General features: G+C 35.7%; 1 protein-coding gene across 1 annotated transcript in view; it reads right to left on the bottom strand.

Annotated features, from left to right (window-relative positions):
- The window catches only part of BIRC6 (baculoviral IAP repeat containing 6), a 304,070-nt gene that overhangs the window by 206,905 nt on the left and 77,984 nt on the right, over nucleotides 1-19,181 (bottom strand). Inside the window, 6 exon segments of the mRNA XM_043981000.1 lie at nucleotides 1,590-1,739; nucleotides 5,810-7,204; nucleotides 13,082-13,140; nucleotides 15,516-15,676; nucleotides 15,752-15,974; nucleotides 18,582-18,664. Coding sequence (XP_043836935.1) covers nucleotides 1,590-1,739; nucleotides 5,810-7,204; nucleotides 13,082-13,140; nucleotides 15,516-15,676; nucleotides 15,752-15,974; nucleotides 18,582-18,664 — 2,071 coding nt within the window.

Below are 19,181 nucleotides of genomic sequence, written 5' to 3'. Positions count from 1 at the left end.
CATTAGTAGATGTAATTGCTCTGCAGTTATGAAAAATCAAAGAGAATGACTAACTTGCTATGGAGGTATCAAAAGGAAAATCTATAAATCATGGGCCAGTGAATCAAATGTCAATTTCTGGCAAAAATTCTAAATGCTTATTATAAGCATTTAGAAAGGAAAGCTATGGTCACTAAGCAACAGTACAGCTTCATAAATACAGGTTATTTCAAAGTAAACCTATTTGCTTTTTTGAAAGGGTAGATTGGTTAATCTGAGAATGCTTTATATTTAAGCATTGCATTTGAGAAAATCCCTCATGTCATCATTGCTGGATAAAGAGGTATGGATGTAAAACTGGCTAAGTGATTGGACCTAAAAAGTGGTTATTAATGAATTAATGTGAACTTGTAATGATGTGAAGAGTCAAGGGAAATATCTCTGGCTCTTTTCAGTTCAACATTCTTATCAATGATGTTACATTGGCATGCTTAGAACATCTGACGCAGCATTTTCTATTAGTGTCCACATAATGTCAAGAAATCTAAAGGTAGGCCCTTAGTGGGATCCACAGGAATACATAGAAAAGAATCTCAAGTGATGAAACAACATGGAGGGACTATAATCCATAAAATTGTTAAGAGTATCTACATCAATGAGATCATGGATACACTGAAATATCTAAGTCAATAAATTCAAGAAATCTTCAAGAGAAGGCTATGAATACAAAGTTCTATACCAGCATTCAACTGCACAACTATAGGAACTTAGGCAAGGGCAGCTGTGAAAAAGACACAAGGTTTTGTTAGTTTGATGGGTAAATTCGTGTGCCACAAAAACTGAATATGCTTTTAATCTATAATCATAATGCAATTTTGTTTAAATCAAAATGATTATGCTCCTGTGCTCAGAAAATATCAGAGAATATTGTGTTTGGTTCTAGGGAAGAGACCTTGGCAAAGAAGCTAACAAACTGAAGCAGATCCAGAGAAGGACAATTAAGATGGAGAAAAGAGCAATAACAACGCCATATGAGGATCCAATTAACTAGGAATATATTGCCTGGGAAAAGCAAAGTCTCAGGAAAGGAAAGCAAATGATAACTACTTACTAATGCTCTCCTAAAAATGTTCTCCTAAAGGAAATAGTGAGTAGAAGATGCAAAGAGGAAGATTTAAGAATATAAAGAAAAATTTCCAGTCAATCAGACCTGTCCCAAAATAAACTATGCTTCCTTGGAAGATAGTAGATTTCCACTCACTTGACATTCTTAAGCAAATGATCAGTTATTAAATGTTCAAATTCTCTGAGTTACTTTAGATTCTGTGATTCTATATTTCACCTAGTCAGTATAAACAGAAAAATGTCTGTCTCTTTCAAGGAAATATCAAGGCCCATACTATTAAGCAATTAATTACAAAAAATACCCTAAGTATAAGCATCCTTGCCACAGTCATTAGAGATAAACTGGACAATCAAGAGTTAATGGCAAAAAGAAAAACTTTTTTAAAAAAATAATTATCTAACAACTGGGGGATGGGGGGTGTGATTGGTATTAATAAAACTCAAGAAATGTCATAATATATGTCACTAAAATTGTTAACTCTTACCTGAAATACCAGGACTTGAAGGATTAGATAAAGGCTTGGTACCTTCTAGTGACTGTTCAACTCCTTTAGAAAGGGATCCATCCACAAGTATATCAGCTTCATCAATGTCATCACAAGTTCCTCCAATTTGGAGGAAATGAAGCTCTCCCCCTACAACATGGTGAAAACTCATTAAAAGAGACAGCTGACCATATCAAAATGTTCACAGAACAATGCTGAATAAAATTAAATATTATTTCAGTAAAATTCTCATAATGAAAAATCAGCAGGAAACACAATATAGATCAAACTTTTTCAAATAAATTCCAAGAAATTTATTTTGTTTTACTTAAATTTTCATGTTCTGGTTATTTCTTGAGATAGACCATTTGCTAGTCAAAGAGAGATTTAAGTGTGTGTGTGTGTGTGTGTGTGTGTGTGTGTGTGTGTGTGTGTGTGTGTGTATCATCTATCTATGTATCTATCTAGCTATATCAGTTCTTAGGGTAGATGAGAAAGCCCTCATCTGACTGGTTGGGGGGAGGGAGGGAGGAGAGGGAGGTGAAACCCACCCAATTCTATCGGGTTTAAAAGTCTCTCAAGTCGGGGGCAGCTAGGTGGCGCAGTGGTTAAAGCACCGGCCCTGAATTGAGGAGTACCTCAGTTCAAATCCGGCCTCAGACACTTGACACTTACTAGCTGTGTGACCCTGGGCAAGTCACTTGACCCCCACTGCCAAAAAAAAAAGGGGAAAAAAAAGGAAAAAAAAAGTCTCTCAAGTCAGTGGATAAGGCACCGGCCCTGAATTCAGGAGTACCTGAGTTCAAATCCAGCCTCAGACACTTGACACTTACTAGCTGTGTGACCCTGGGCAAGTCACTTAACCCCCATTGCCCCACCAAAAAAAAAAGTCTCTAAGGAAAACAGGGAGGAGTCACTGGGTCATGGCATCATAGATTTAGATCTGGAAAAGATCTAATAGGTTACCAAATCCGATCACCTCATTTTAAAGTCAAGTGCCAAGGTCACAAAGGTAAATTGGAAAGCTAGGTCCTAACTCCAAATCCATGGCTAGCTCTACTATATCATCAGCTAGTGTGGCAACTTTAAGACATCAACTTGGCATTCTGAAAAAAAAAACCAACCAATCAATAAGCATTATTAAAAGTGCCTATTGTGGGGCAGCTAGGTGGTGCAGTGGATAGAGTACCGGCCCTGGAGTCAGGAGGACCTGAGTTCAAATCTGGCCTCAGACACTTAACACTTACTAGCTGTGTGACCCTGGGCAAGTCACTTAACCCCAACTGCCTCACTTAAAAAAAAAAAGTGCCTATTGTGCCAGGCACTGTAGATACCAGTACAAAGAAAGAAACAAAAGCTACTCACAGTGAGATTACACTCATTTTAACAAATCATTAAAAAGTTAGGCATAGTAGCCGGTTTTGGGGTCAAAATTTGTGCTGATGATACAGACATGATTTCACCCAAATTTTACCAGGACTCTCCAAAAGGAATCCAATCATAAATTTTCACATACAGCTATGATAACACTTTGTAAGATGCTAAAAATAAGAGACAATGAATGAAGAAATGAAAGTTGTACTTAGTGGATCACATGAAATAATACTTGTAAAGCACCTGGCATATACTAGGTGATATATGAATGTTTATCTTCACTCCCTCAGGCTCCCATTCATTGACTTATCTTTTTATTTCCCCAAGACCTGAAGTTAAGTATTTGCTGCATCTTTTTACTCAACATAAAGGCTATGGGTTGGCGTGAATAACTGAATTCTCTAGGTATATGCACATTCTATACTGTAATTAATATTCTAGTCCAAAACTGTCCAGATGCCTTAAATATAAAACTCTTGGTTAAATTTTTTTTTCTAGTCAAAACATTCTGCTATAAACCACAAGCACAAAGCCATACCACAGTAATTTACAGCTAACTTTAAAAAGTGATACTTATAACAGTGCGAAGTGTATAAAGACAGTCAATTATAGGTACTAGGTTTGACCTGTTGGACTTTATGGACTACAATCCCTTCAAGTAAACATTTCACACAAATACAGTACATAAAAGTTTGCAAAGATCTTCACAACACTCAAGCATACTCTGAAGTAAAATGACATGACCTTCACCCTTTTTTTAAAGAGAGGGCACAGGATCAACCCTAGAAAAAGTCTCAGATCTCTAAATCCACACAGATCCCATTCCACACTCTTGAATGACTGATTCAAAACACATTCCTTATCCACAATTAAACTTACTCTAGGAAGATAAATAAATATAAGAATACATATGCCACAAACAAAAACCAAAATACTAATAATAATCTGGACAGTTCCTATAAGGGCTTAGATTAAATTTTTTTAAAGGCATCAGATCCCCTTTTCTGTAGAGCTCAAGAAGTAGACTCTTAACTCTTCTCCACAGACTAACAATCCATGTTGACCAAAGGATAAGAAATTTGAAAAAGTTTCCCCCTTCTAAACTCATTCTTTAACTGAAAACTGTAATAAAGTCTTGTATGTTGACTATAATTGTTATCCTAACATATCACATCTATGTATTCTAAGGGAAAACAGGTAGGATCATGTGCCACTTTGACCATTTCAAAAAGCAGCTATGATGTACAAAAAAAAAAAAACCCTTCCTTTATTTATCGACTGCGCCACCTAGCTGCCCCAATATACAATATCTTTGAATTTAAATCATCCTTTAAACCATAGTATCCTATCAATTTCTTTGACTATAAACAAAATATGTTTAGCAAAAGCATTTCAAACTGTTGATAGCACAATTTTAACATGTAATGGATATTCAACAATTGCTCAGAACTGAACATTATAATTATCTTCCTATATTTAGAAAAGATAAAACTGTAAATAATATAAATCGTCTATAGTATATTTGTTTCAATAGATCATTCCCACATTAAGCAATACTATAAAAAATATGCAATATAAAGTTTTCCATGATCATGTTAAAGTAATAAGTATATAAATACCATGTATTACTAAAAACTAAAAGATTTAAATTCTTTAAGTCCTTTAAAACAAATCTCTAATGATTTTGCAAAAAAGAACTACTCTCAAAGACAGACACCAACTCTCAATGCGACAAGATGACAAGAATAATTTCAGTATAAACAATCAATTAATTCAAAACGTCATTCTGTCAATTCATTTGAAACACAATCCATATAAACTCATCAGAAATGCTAAATCTTAACTGATTTAAGTTGCCTCCTCCTCTTTTGTTTTTTTGTTTGTTTTTTTTGCAGGGCAATGAGGGTTAAGTGACTTGCCCTGGGTCACACAGCTAGTGTCAAGTGTCTGAGACTGGAGTGAACTCAGGTAGTTCTCAATCCAGGGCTGGTGCTTGATCCACTGTGCCACCTAGCTGCCCCTTTTGTTTTTGACGGGGCAATGAGGGTTAAGTGACTTGCCAGAGTCACACAGCTAGAAAGTTTCAAGTGTCTGAGGTCACATTTGAACTCAGGTCCTCCTGAATCCAGGACTGGTGCTTTATTCACTGCGCCACCTAGCTGGCCCTGGTTGCCTCCTCTTCTTATCTTGCCCACCCTTTGGCAGAAGTGATACTAATTTAAAAAGCTCAAAGATGGAAAGGAAAAAAGAGAAGGGGGGAAAGGGAGGAAAAGAAGGAACCTGGATATTCAATAAATTGGATATTCAATTCTTGAAAAATTCAAAAACTAATGATATAAGAAAGTAGGAAGATGGAAGCAAATAAACTATCACATTACCACCAAATGACTGACTTAAAAGAAATGGCATATTGTTAAAGGCAGTTATGGCTGAATAATGAACTGAGAATAAGGTAAAAGAGACAAAAGGAACCCTTTATTATAGTGAACAGAAACTACGGTAGAGCCTAAGAATTATACAGGATGACAGGAAAAGATGGGATAAAACTATATCAAATGAAGAAATATCACAACCATTTCACTCAAACAGAAATATTTAAATAAAAGGTAAAAAAACTCACATGCCTCCCTTACAGGAGGTATCTATAATGCTATATTAGACATAGGAAAAATTAGCTTATCTAAATGAAAACATCTTGTGGGAAAATGTATGCATTAATACCATAAAAGATCTGATGTTATTCATAAAAACATAGGGAAAAAGCATATCAATGTACTTTAAATTTTGACCCTGAATCTCTATAAAAAAGTAAACTGTCAGAAAAAAGTTTCACCAACACAGCTTACCTTTAGTGCATGCACACAGCCTGTCTGTGCCTGAGCAGTATATGACAGAGACGAACATGTCCTGTTCCTCAGTGCCCTCCTTTTTAGGAGGCTCCACTTTGGCCAAAATTTCAAAGTTTGAAAGATCTATTATTTTTACATATCCTCCCTGAGTAGTTATTACCAAATGTCCCAGAGTAGAAATATCAGACTTTTTTTCTCTCTCACTGCCATTCTTTGAGGTTAGCTGCATTTCTTCTACAGGCTCCTCACAATCATCCTCTCGATTATCCAGTATATCTGGTGGAAGCAATATAAGCGAGGTAATTGTGTCCTGGGGATCTTTGATATGCTGGATTTTTATTGGCTCTTCCTCCAAAGTCACAATCCGAGTGGCATAGTTCATTTTATAAAGCACTAAATATCCACCACTAACACTTCTCTGCTCAGGCTGAATTATTAAAGGAGTTTGTACATCTGCTGGTGATTCATGTTGGATTACACTGATATTTGTGCCATTCACCACTGTAAGATTAGATTCCAGCTCACCTTTCCTTCTGTTACATAGTGCTGAGTTTAATTTATTTAAATTATTCAAGGCCTCTACTTGATTTATTGCACTCAGGGATTCAACAGGGCATGTCCTCAGGCCCACTAACAAATGAACTCCGTCTGCACAAGGAGTGATAGAGTCTACACAAAGGTTCTCCTCCTCTGCAAACTTTGGCAGCCGCAAGCACTGAACCAAAGTCCCAGGCTTGGGAAACATAGAGTTCCACTTGTCAGAGTCTGGAGAGGTAAGGTTGGCCGCCGCATCTGCAAACTGCTGAATGTAAGTCACAGGAGGATCCTGCAATAGCAACTGCTCCTGACTATCCAGCTCCATTTCAATAATCTGAGGAACCGTAAAACCGTCATCATGTAAACTTTTACTCATAATATTGTTCATCTGTGAAAATATTTTTCCTGCTTTTTCATCAGATTCTTTAATGCTATAGAGTAGCAAGATGGGTAAAGTCCTCCTTACCAGAGGGGAATTTAGTTCTGAATTGTTGCAGGATTCATTATCTGTTGACCCTTGTTCTGATATATTTTCACCCTGAGTCCTGCTTACACCATCCAGTGACCTGTGAGAGTTACTGCTAATGGGAGAGGTAGCAGGAGATTTATATGTCAATAATCCCCCAGCTAATAAACATGGAAAGGGAATGTTGTGTTGTTCCAGGTGCTTTTCTTTTGTCTTTTCACTCTTACAGTTTGCTACACAGGGATTTGCCCCAAGTTCTTCAAGATCCTTAACAGTATCTTCAAGGACATTTGCCACAATTTCCCACTGAAGCTTCTCTGGCTGCTGGAGGATGCTGAGAGCTGTTATATCAAGGCTTACTTCCATGGCTTCCTTCTGTGATGTATGCCCTTTAAAAATGAAAAGAATGTATTATACACACTATTGTGGAATTAAGGCAAAAATTACTACATTAAAAAAAATAATTTCCCTTTGTATACAAATATTTGGTAAACAATGTGATTATATATTAGAGATTATTTAAAATATCCAAAGGAAATAAGATATTCTGAACTACATTTATTTAGAAAAAAAATAATTTTCTTATCACATTGCTTTGAACTTCTTTTCCACTCACAGCATACTATCCTGGATCTTTATATAAGAGATGCAGTGGTTTTAATAAAAAGATGAAAACAATAAACTGTTAAAGACAGTATTACTTCAAGTTAGTAATAAATATAATGGGGCAGAGGAATGGCAGTAACCTCTCGGAGCTCCTGACACAATCACTCCAAAAAACTCCAAATAATGCCATAAGACAATTCCTGTAGCAGCAGAACCCACAAAGCATGGACTGAGATCATTTTCTAGCCAACAACGGCTTAGAAGGTTGGCAGGAGTGGGCTGCTGTGCCGGTGTGGGAGTGGAGCCCAAACCCGTGGTCGCACCAAGACAGATCCAGCCCCAGGCAGGCAACACCAGAGTTAATTTACCCCTGGAGCCTCTGAATTGGCTGCAGCACCACCATCTTCTGGAACTAAGCTCACAGTCTGGTGAAAGGGTCAAGCAGTTGACCAGGGGGAGATTACAGGGGCCTCCGCTGAAGCTAAGGAGAAATTCAGTTGTTTTACCCCAGCTGAGAACCAGGAAGCAATCTTGAGTGGTAGTGAAGGCTTGCCGGAGCTAGCAAACACAGCAAACAAAATTTTGTTACCTGGCAGCAAGTAGGCTTGGGGTTATTTACAGACCAGAGCACAAGTGAAGAACCTGCACCTCCTTAAATCATACCACCTGAGACTCCCTGAAGCTTGGGACAGTGCATCCTGGAAACAGTGCCCCCCTTTAAGAAAGAGTTAAAAGTCAAGAAATAGGTGGGCAAAATGAGCAGAGAAACAAAGATGAGAACCATAGAAAGTTGCTTTAGTGAAAAGGAAGATCAAGGTACACCCTCAGAAGAGGATAGGAACATTAGGGTTCTTACATCGAAAGGTTCCAAGAAAAATATGGAACTGGTCTCAGGCCACAGAAGCACTCAAAAAGGACTTTGAAGATAAAATAAGAGAAGTAGAGGAAAAAATGAGAGTGATACAGGAAAGTAGTCAACAGCTTGAAAAGCCAAATGGAGAAGCTTTCTTCAGAAAATAATTGCCTAAGAATTAGGATTGAACAAATGCAAGCTAGTGACTTTATGAGAAAACAAGACACAATAAAGCAAATCCAAATGAGTGATAAACATAATAAGAATGTTACTTCAATATTGCTTCTCTAAATATAATTCCAAATACAGTCAATTTTAACCTGTAAAGAGGTTTTCAATGACAAATTTCTTATCCCAGACTGGCTTATAACTAATGAAATGTAGCAGGATTCTAAACTCTTAATTTTATCAGTTATATAATCAAGGAATTTAACTAATTCTAATCTTACCCTAAGGAAGGAAGCACCATTAGAAAAATACAGAAGTCATAAGTGATGTGTATTATCTATTAGTTTTATTTTATTGTATTACTTACTAGTCCCCTCAATTAGTATGGATAACTAATTTAATTACATAACTGTCTCGTCATTGATCTGTAGGACCATCAGATTTAGAAATGACAGGAAATATGTCCAACTCATTTGAAATGGGGTCCTCTGTGCATACCCTTTGACCCAGTAATACCACTACTAAGTCTGTATCCCAAACATGCACAAAAATATTTCTAGCAACTCCCTTTGTGGTGGCAAAGAATTGGAAATTGGGGGGATGCCCATCAACTGGAGAACAGCTGAACAAGTTGTGGTATATGAATATAATTGAATACTATTGTGTTATTAGAAATGATGAGCAGGCAGCTTTCAGAAAAACCTGGAAAGACTTAAGTAAAGTAAGCAGAACCAAGAGAACATTGTACAGCAACATTGTGTGATGATCAGCTATGATAGACTTAGCTATTCTCATCATTACAATGATCCAAGACAACTCCAAAGGACTAGTAATGGAAAATACTCTCCACATTCAGAAAAAAGAACTGTGGAATCTGAGTGCAGATTGAACCATACAATTTCTACTTTTTTTGTTTTTTGAGGTTTTTCTCTTTTGTTCTGATTCTTCTTTCACAACATGACTGATGTCAAAGTATGTTTAATGTGACTGTATCTATATAACCTTTATCAGAATGCTTTCTGTCAACAAATGTTGAAAACTGTCTTTACATGTAACTGGAAAAAAATAAAATACTATTAAAATTGAAAAAAATATACGAAGCCTTCATTCAGTACATTTTGAATGCTATCGATAGTTATTAGAGGGGCAGCTAGGTGGCACAGTGGATAGAGCACCAGCCATGGAGTCAGGAGGACCTGAGTTCAAATCGGATCTCAGACACTTTACACTTACTAGCTGTGGGACCGTGAGCAAGTCACTTAACCCCAATTGCTTCACCCCCCCCCCAAATAGTTATCACTTAGGTACCTCACTAAAATTAGGTCATCATTACTCAAAATCCTACAACAGACTTATGTCACCTACCAAATTCTGGCCCTGACTTACCCAAACCATCAAATCTACTCCCACATATATAAACAATAATTACTTCTCTAATCACAATCCCTGGGAACCTTTGCAAAATAGTCCCCTTTATAAGCCCCCAGTCCTCAATAGGTCTTGCACTACACCAAAAGTATATAATCCCTCAGTTAAGAAAAAAATCTTTTTTTTTTTTTGGGTGGGGCAATGAGGGCTAGTGTCAAGTGTCTGAGGCCAGATATGAACTCAGGTGCTCCTGAATCCAGGGCCAATGCTTTATCCACTGCACCACCTACCTGCCCCCAGTTATCTTAATTTCATATATGTATTGCCAGTGCCTAGAACAATGCTTGATAGGCCAGATATTTAATAAATGCTTACCAACTCCTAAAGGCATTCCTTCTTCAAATATGTTCTTTAGTATCATGAAAGTAATGTTTAAGTGTATACCAAAACTTGGTAGTCCCAAACAAGGTATTTTCTCTTTACTTTCAGGTCTCTTTTATGTTTGGATATGGCATATTTTGATTTAGTTTATTTAAGACTTTGAGATCACTTAAAGATCGGACCAGAAATATGGCTTCATAACATATAATATATGTTGGCATTAGGCATTTACTTAAATTCAAGTGACATGAAGGTATGAAAGAAATAAAGGGGAAAAGTATCTTGGGTTTGCAGACTACAGAAAGTCATATAAAACATTCAGAGTCAGTGTGATAAGAAGTTTTCAACATAACAAGTGTGTGGATATGTATTTCAAGGCATGAAATAATTGGATTAGATCAGAAATAAATTTTGCTTTAGGTGATTTAGCTAAGTATCAGCAATACTAAGTATATTTCAAAACAAGTAATACTAAAAGTTAATACAAAGATTGTTACCATCATATTGTCAAACGTGTACAGACTTTGTAAATGTTTTTATAAGCTGCTAAAAAAAAAAGGATTTCTTAAAACTAAGAACAAAGGCTAAAACAGTATAAAATACGAAATCAAAGAATCTGACAAGAAGAAATGAATCTCAGAGGTCTAACTTCCATACAACATAGAAATTAATTCTATAACATATGTAACAAATGATTCCACTAAATTTAGTGAGTATGTGATAATAAAAAAATGCCTGTTTACTCACCACAAAAAATTGAGAAAGAATTCCAATATCCCCAAATAAAGATGAAATTCATAGCCCTTTTATAATTAATTTATAATTTCTGGATCTATCATCTTTTCAGATCACATATTTTAAATGTCTATTATCTATCTATGCCAGAGAAGCAAAAGAACTTAACCACAAACCACCCATTACCAACACCTGGCAACTTGGAACTTTCAACCCAAGAGCTTCCTGAGTATCAGGGGACCACCTATTAGTTACCTTAACTCTAGCCACATCCAATCCTAAAAACTGCCTATATTGGCACTGAAACCCCTCACGCTCTCCTTGTCATTGGTGCTGTGAAACAGTTCAATGTCAGAAAAAGATATATTTTATCAATCTAAATAACATTCAAGATATGTTGGCACAACAGCCTTACCTCCCTAACATTCCAGCAAAATTTATTATTCACTAATCAGGTCACCAAGTCCTATTATCTGGGTGGTTTTTTTTTGCCAATACATGGCTCTATAACCTAAGCACTATTGGGAACTTCCATTTGACCAGCTGCTTAAATTTTCTTTCCCTATTACAAAGTAAGCTAACTGTAAGCAAGCATTATCTCAATCTTATATATGTATTCCCAGTGCTTGATCCAATGGTTTACAGAATAAAAACAACAACAGCTAGTATATATTTAGCATCTAGGTGCCAGGCACTGTGCTTTATAAATATTATCTCATTTGATCTCATTTGTTAAGTACTGAATAAATGCGTTTTATTTAATTTCTGCATAGAGTAACATTTACTGTTTTTCATTTTACTATGACTATGAATTTAACACTGGGAAGCTTTTAACCCCAACACCTCATTTTTCAAAAAGAAAACTGAAGACCAAAAATGATAAAAGACTAACCCAACGTTATTCAAGTAGCAGGTATCAACCTTCCCACACTGGTGAAATGAAATGAAAAAAATTTCTTTTTACCTTTTTTTCTTTGTAACCCCACCACCAAACAGTGTACCTTGGTCAAAATAAACACAATCTTTGCTGAACTTATCCAAAGATGGAATGGTAAGCACACAAAACTTAGGATGACAATTAGTGGATAAAATACTATTAAGACATATCCAAAAGAGTAGGAATCATGATCTGTTTAAGGTTTTTTTTTTAATATCAGTTCATATTGGCATTCATCCTTCCTCCCCACCCCGAAACAATAATTCTTTAACTTTCCAAGAGAAATCACTGCTCATTTTATCTCTACCCCTTTGTGATTTTTATTAATATCATGAGAAATTTGTTTGTACAAACTTTTTCCACTAACAGAAATTGTTACCTAAATTTAGCAGAAAATTTCTAGAGATTTGCCTGAGAAACAGATGAAGTGATATGCCTCAGGTCATGTAGCTAGCAAGTATCAGGTGTGGGACTAAACATGGATTTTGTTGGTTCTAAGTCCAGCACATTATCTCATTATGCAAGGTTTCCTGTACAGAAAAATGTTACAGTTTGAAAAGTCTTCCTCCAGTCTTTATCTTTCTAAAATGAAATATTTTTCTATAATTATTATTTAAATTTAGTTTCATGAAATAAGGATTATCGATTTTGGTACCTCACATAAATAAAAAATTAAGCTATTCTATGTTTGTTAGCTTTTCTGATTCTTGTATCACAACTGTACTATTCATTTGTCAATAACTAGTTGGGGTCAAACAGGCATCTACCTTCTCCCTTGTAAAAAAAAAATTTAAATATTAAGTAATCTCAAAGGTATATACAGAGCCACTTATTCCATCTCTAATAATCTCTCAGTCAAAATATTATTGAGCAGGAGCAGCTAGGTGGTGCAGTGGATAAAGCACCGGCCCTGCATTCACAATGACCTGAGTGTAAATTTGGCCTCAGATACCTGACACTTAATTAGCTGTGTGACCTTGGGCAAGTCACTTTAACCCCAATTGCCTCAAACCGCCCCCCCCCCAAAAAAAACAGGGGGGGGGGGGGGAGAGAAGGCCCATAAAATATTTTTGAGCAATTAGTGTTATGTGAAAAGTACTCTGTAATTCTATATTATCCAAAGACATTTAAAAAACAAGTATGCGCTATGCTCAGGTTGAATCCACAACTCCAAGAGTAAGGAGGGGAAAATAATACCATTTATTATTTATCACATACCTGTCACTGATTCTGATCTGGAATGCTCTTCACTGTCTGAATCCTCCAGTAAGTCATCACTTAAAGAAGAAATGAGCAAATAATTTTGTTTTCAAAAACATTATTATACATGATACCTGACATCTAAGAACTACAAAGCAGACAACACCCAAAAAAGATTCCTTTAAAAAATCCCTTTTAATCATACAAATAACATTATATAAAATTACTTAAAGATAATAGTTGACAATACTACCATTAACTATCAGTTCAAACTATCCTCCATATTTCCTTTTGATCCATTCTATTAACCCTTAAGGATTAACAGGAAATTATGTTTAGAAGTATAAAATCAGAATACTGAGATTTCAGTAACAAGTCTACAATTCTATGTTGAACAAGGAAGATACAGAAGTAATGGCATTGAAAAAACTGTTTTTTTAAGGTAAACTTAATTTGGATATTTTTTAAGTATATTAAGTTATACCATTAAATTCAATTCAAGGCCAGAGGAATCCCAAATAGAAAATATCAGAAATGTTCTGAACATTACTGACCCATTAATTTTGGGAAGTTACCCGAGTCACAGATTACACCTTGCTCATGGTGCAAATTATCAAGTTACAGTTAGTCTAACCACTTCAGCACCACAAAAGTAATTTCATCTAGCTTTAATTTTTGTCTTACAACTACCCTCTAACAATACTTCTAAAAGTTAGAAATTATCTAGGCTAAGAAAAATTCTGGCAAACAAAGTTCAAATACTTTTGTTCTACAAATCTACAAATTTTAACTAAGTACTTAACTCTGCACAGAGTTAAAATGTTTAAAATGTATTATTTAGCAGAGAGACAACTAATTTTACACTGTCTTACATTTCAAATTACTAGAACATGTTTATGAAGATTAATATAAAAAGAAATGAAAATGTTAAAGAAAATTTATCAACAACCACTTAAGTGCTTATTAGGTGCTTAATTAACAACCATAGCCCTCCAAGGCATCATATTTAGTAGTTTTAAATCACATCTTTAAACCTACTTAAAAAAATTTTTTAAAGGATTTTCTTTTATAGACCTCCCATGCCAAAGAATGTCATTTGGAATTTTAGTGTGGGAAAGGAGACAATAAGCTTTTCTGATAAAATGAGACTAACTACAGGTGAAAGCAATCAAGCATCCAGAGGGAGAATGCTCAATTACAACTGCTATATTACCAAACAACCATAGTACTACTTAAACACAGCTTTTCCCATTAATCTATTTCCTCAATTATTCTTACCTAATATAAATCTCAAAGCCAAACTTCAACACAGTTTCTTACACTTATCTCTATACCCAATAGCAAAGTTACCTGGATAGAGCTAAGCAAAGAAAAAAAAAATGTTCCCTTTTTGTATTATTTATAAAGGGACAAGATACAAACCAAAAGTCTAAGACTTATGTCACAGATAAAGCATATTATTATATGGTCACAACGAATCTAAGACTTTATGGGTAAACAGCTATCTAACAGCTAAGAACATGAGTTCTTATCTTTATCCTTTTATTCCCTATTTCTTTCACCTGATTCTGTTCCATAAAACTACCCTCCAGGGTCCTTAATAGCTGTTGCTTCATCCATTGGCACCATAACAGATCCCCAAAAGGTGGTGGTGATTCATTCCAGACATCTACTTGCCTACTCAGAAGAGTTAGATGTCCTATTCTGAGATCTGAACTAGTTATACAAAGACAACTGCAAGCCTCCACAAAATCAAGGTGGCTGGTAGAGAGAAGTTACATAAACTGAAGGATCTTCTACTTTAAAGACAGTAGGAACCATAAAAGACAAGATCTTGAGAGGGAACCTAGAAAGTTAAGTTGAATAGGTCAAATGGCATTTTAATAGTTCTTCTGTCTCCATAATTACTGGTATTCACCAAAATTTTGTAATTAAGATTGCAACAAAGTTAGTCAATGACTGGTGATCCAATGTCAAAGATATCCCACATTCTCTACATATCTCTGAGTCACTTTACTGCTCATTAACACCAATACAATGAGTGAACAGAACAGAGAAAGAATACTTAAACCAGAGAAAGAATACTTAAACCAATCAATTAGCTTCTTAAGAGATCCATCAAAATGTTTTGTGAGAAAAATGAATAGCATTTATACTAAAATGAAGAATATTTATCTATCTATATTTTTTCCTCTGTTACTCCAATTAGTAAAGTCTTAAAATTGACTATACTATCAGTTTTAGAAATAGAAGCTACATACTATTTTTAAAAAATCTTTTTTGGGGGAAAAAAAAAGAAAAAGACAGTTATCTCCACTGATACCATAAAACAGAGAGACTTTTCTGTCTTCTTGGTAGGAACTACAAAAAATAAAATAAAATTCAAGAAAATGTTTGACGAAGACTAAATAGTGGTCATTATTAAAGCTTCTTAATTTTGCAACTTGTATACCTGTCTCCTTCCAATTTTGGTATATCTGAGCAGCTAGACGAATCTTCCAGCCAAGCTAATGTTGGTCTCCTTGAATCAACTCCTGAACTTGGTTCTCCCAATAAGACAAGCTGTTGTACAATTGCTGGATCATATGCATTAATTTCAAACTTTAAGTGCACCTAAATAAATAAAAAATATAGGTTTATACTAATTTTTTTTCATTAACACTTTTCATGTTTCAAATAAAATCATACCTTCATAAGTTTGGAAACATCCCATATGCAGATCTTTCCTCGTTTTGTTGCAGCAGCTAGAAAATGAGGACAGCTTCCAGACCCAAAGCAGGATATTCTGTCAGTGCCATCAGTACAGGGAAATTGTGCTGGACTCGTTGCAAGCGTAACTGACAAGGGTACATTCTGCGTGTGTTCACCTTTCACAAATGGGCAGTTTGGGGAATGTCTCTCATGTTCAGACCTTTACAAAAGATTTTTTAAAATTACCAAAATATCTAGCAGATAGTCTGCTCCAACAAGTGAAAACAAGTCAAAGATAATGCAAAGTATTCCTTATTGAAATGATGCCATAACTTTGTCAATTTCTACAAAAGTCTTCCCTAAAATAAATCTTACTGGCTTTGTTAGATTAGATTGTAACCTCCTTAAAGGGACTACTGAGGAAATTATTGTGTTATTTAGTTCCAAATATGGGTCACAAATACAGTTTACAAAATACCAGTGTTTAGCTTATATTTATTGCCCTACAACTGATGTCTGCTCCATCAATAGCCCCATTAAACAAGTGGTAAGGATAAAGGATGCAACTTACAGTCAAGTCCATCAGTCTTTCCTACTTTGCCAAAATTCAAATTGTTATTCCTATATCCTTCCTGGAAACCAACAGCTCTGGTCTAAACATACAACATTCTTCAATAAATCAATGTGTCGTCTTGTATGTGTGTATAAAAATGGATCCATGATTCCCATCAATGTTAGTATGCCACCAAGAATGTAAATACAACCTATCCTTTTTTTCTTGTGAAATGTCAGAACATATCTTTCCCAAAATAGACAAGAGATGAACTCAACAAGGAGGAGCATTTGTAATATTTCTTTAAAAAAAAAAACAACAGTACAACAACACTCAGGCTATCCATCTGCTGTCTCTCATTCACTACATGACTAGCATATGAATAGTCAGACATGATGTTGTATGGTGTTTTTAATACCACATGTTACTGGTGGCATGCTAAATTATATTTATATCTCCCTGGAAAGGTAGGAAGAGATTCAAGTTGTGATATCCTTTAAATGACAAAATGGAGGTTTTATGTTTGATCCTCAAAATAACAGGGAACCACTAGTATTTACTGACTAGAGGTATGACAAGGTCAGACGTACACTTAGGGACCTAGAGGATGGACTGGCCTGAGAAGAGACTTCAGGCATAGAAATCAACCAGAAGGCTAATGTAATAGTCCAGCTGGAGGTGTGGTAGGCCTGCACCAAGGTATGGTAGTGTCAGAAAAGAGAAAGCAGCATATAAAAGAAATGTTTTGACAGTAGAATCAACATAACTTGGCAGCAGATTGGATATGAGGAGCGAAAGGGGTAAGGGAAGGGGAGGAGTCAAAAAACAACACCTAGATTATAAATCTGGCTGCCTAGGAAAATGTTGTCCTCAACAGCAATCGAGAAATTTCAGAACAGGGGATGTATTAGGGGAAAGATAATGAGTTCTGTTTTGTACAAAAGATTCAACACAGGATTCTAACCATAAACTGATTTCCACCACCAACATGCTTTTGGACTTCCCATCAGTACATCAGTACATTGCTTAGAGGAAGCAAATAAACCAATATAAGTCAAATGAAGTTATGAAAGTAAATTTACTACAAAATAAGGGATACAAAACAATGTATCCCCTAGGCAAACAAATAGTTTTTTCAAATGTTCCTCTTAATTAAGAAGAATAAAAAACAACTATATTATGAAACCAGAAAAAATTACCTAAGGATTCTCATTCGAAATGACTTATTTGTACCCTCAAAACATAGAACAGGTGCCTATTGAATGCTCATTGATTGACCTACCTAATAAATAACACCCATTTCTACATGTTCAGAAATCAATAAAATCTAATCCAATTCTGGTAATCACAGGTTAATAGGAGAGGCAATATATATGCTAGAAAAAGCACGGAAGGTAACCTGGGCTCAGAGCCCTCACCAGGTCACCAGGGAAACTAGAGTTTTGATCTAAGGCCACAAGGTTACCTATCAGCCCAGGAGGGCAAGAGGATGCTTACTTCCTTTGCACAGCAGTCAATCAGGCCCCTACTTCACAATACTTAAACATTTCTACAATCCCACACATTTCTATGGACCATCACAACTGAAGGTCCTGTTCCATTGTCATTTCTCTTCTGAGATGTACTATTCTCCACTGCCAAACTACTCTTCATCTTCAGAAGGGTTGGATGCCATCAAGGACTTGGGCAAAACACTGACTTGCCCAGGGAAATTACTCTCAACTAGAACAAGCTCTCTCATTCCCTTCTTTTCTAGCTACTCAAAAGAAGTTGCTCCAGGCACCAGAATTCAAAGATATGAATCTGTGTCGATTTTAGTAGCCATGTCAATAAGTAACTGTGTGATACATTAAAAAAGCTAAAATTTCTGTAGGCCTCAGGTTTCTCGCCCATATATACATAACCAAGAGATCATATGAACTCAAGACCTCTAAAGTTCTTTTATCTCCACAATTTTTAAAATGATCAGACATCACTACATGCCCCTGAAAATTACTGTCCAAGAATTTAGGGCAGAGATTTTAGGAAAAGAGAAGACTTATCTTAAAGACTCCAAATCATTCACTGTAACAAAGAAGAACAAATCCAAACAGCTCAGTGTAACACTATGCAACAATATAGTAGTCTTAACATGCATGTGCTCAATACAATTAACAGCTTCCAATGCTCCACCAGGCCAATATGTCCATCAGTGTTATTGCAAGGAAAGAAACTATGAACCACTTGTATGACTGATATAATCTCTACTACACCAAGACATCGAGTGAGACTCACCAAGGTTCATCAGTAGGCTCCCAACAAACGAGACATACACTACAAGTAAAACACATGGCTCTGTCATCTCCAGATGAGGCAGGCTATATAAAATGATATGGAAAGGGCAACAGTTAGGCACAGTAAAAATGTCAAGATAACCAATCACTGTAGCTAAGAAGCATGGTAGTAATAATAAGTGTTTCTTTATTTTATGTTTCCTTTGAATAAATACTATTTAAAAGGTTATTCAAGTATTTATATTTTCAAAGAAAACTTCCCTCCTGCCCCCCAAAATTTGCTGCTGTTGTTCAGTCATTTCAGTCATGTACAACTCTTCGTGACCCCATTTGTAGTTTTGTTGGCAAAGATTCTGGCTTAGTTCTCCAGATCATTTTTTACAGATGAGGGAACTGAGGCAAATAGGGTTAAGTGACTTGCCCCAAGGTAAAAAACTAGTGTCTGAAGCCAGATTTGAACTCAGGCCTTCCTGACTCCAGGCTCGCACTCTATCCTCTGTGCTGTGTAGCTAACCTTTCCCACAAAAATTACACTAAATTTTAGTCGTCAAACTATATTACCTATGCAGAATTAAAACTCATAATAGGATGATTGATTTAA

This window comes from Dromiciops gliroides, chromosome 2, assembly GCF_019393635.1.
Source record: "Dromiciops gliroides isolate mDroGli1 chromosome 2, mDroGli1.pri, whole genome shotgun sequence".
Lineage (NCBI taxonomy): Eukaryota > Metazoa > Chordata > Mammalia > Microbiotheria > Microbiotheriidae > Dromiciops > Dromiciops gliroides.
This window is presented reverse-complemented; position numbering and strand designations above follow the sequence as displayed.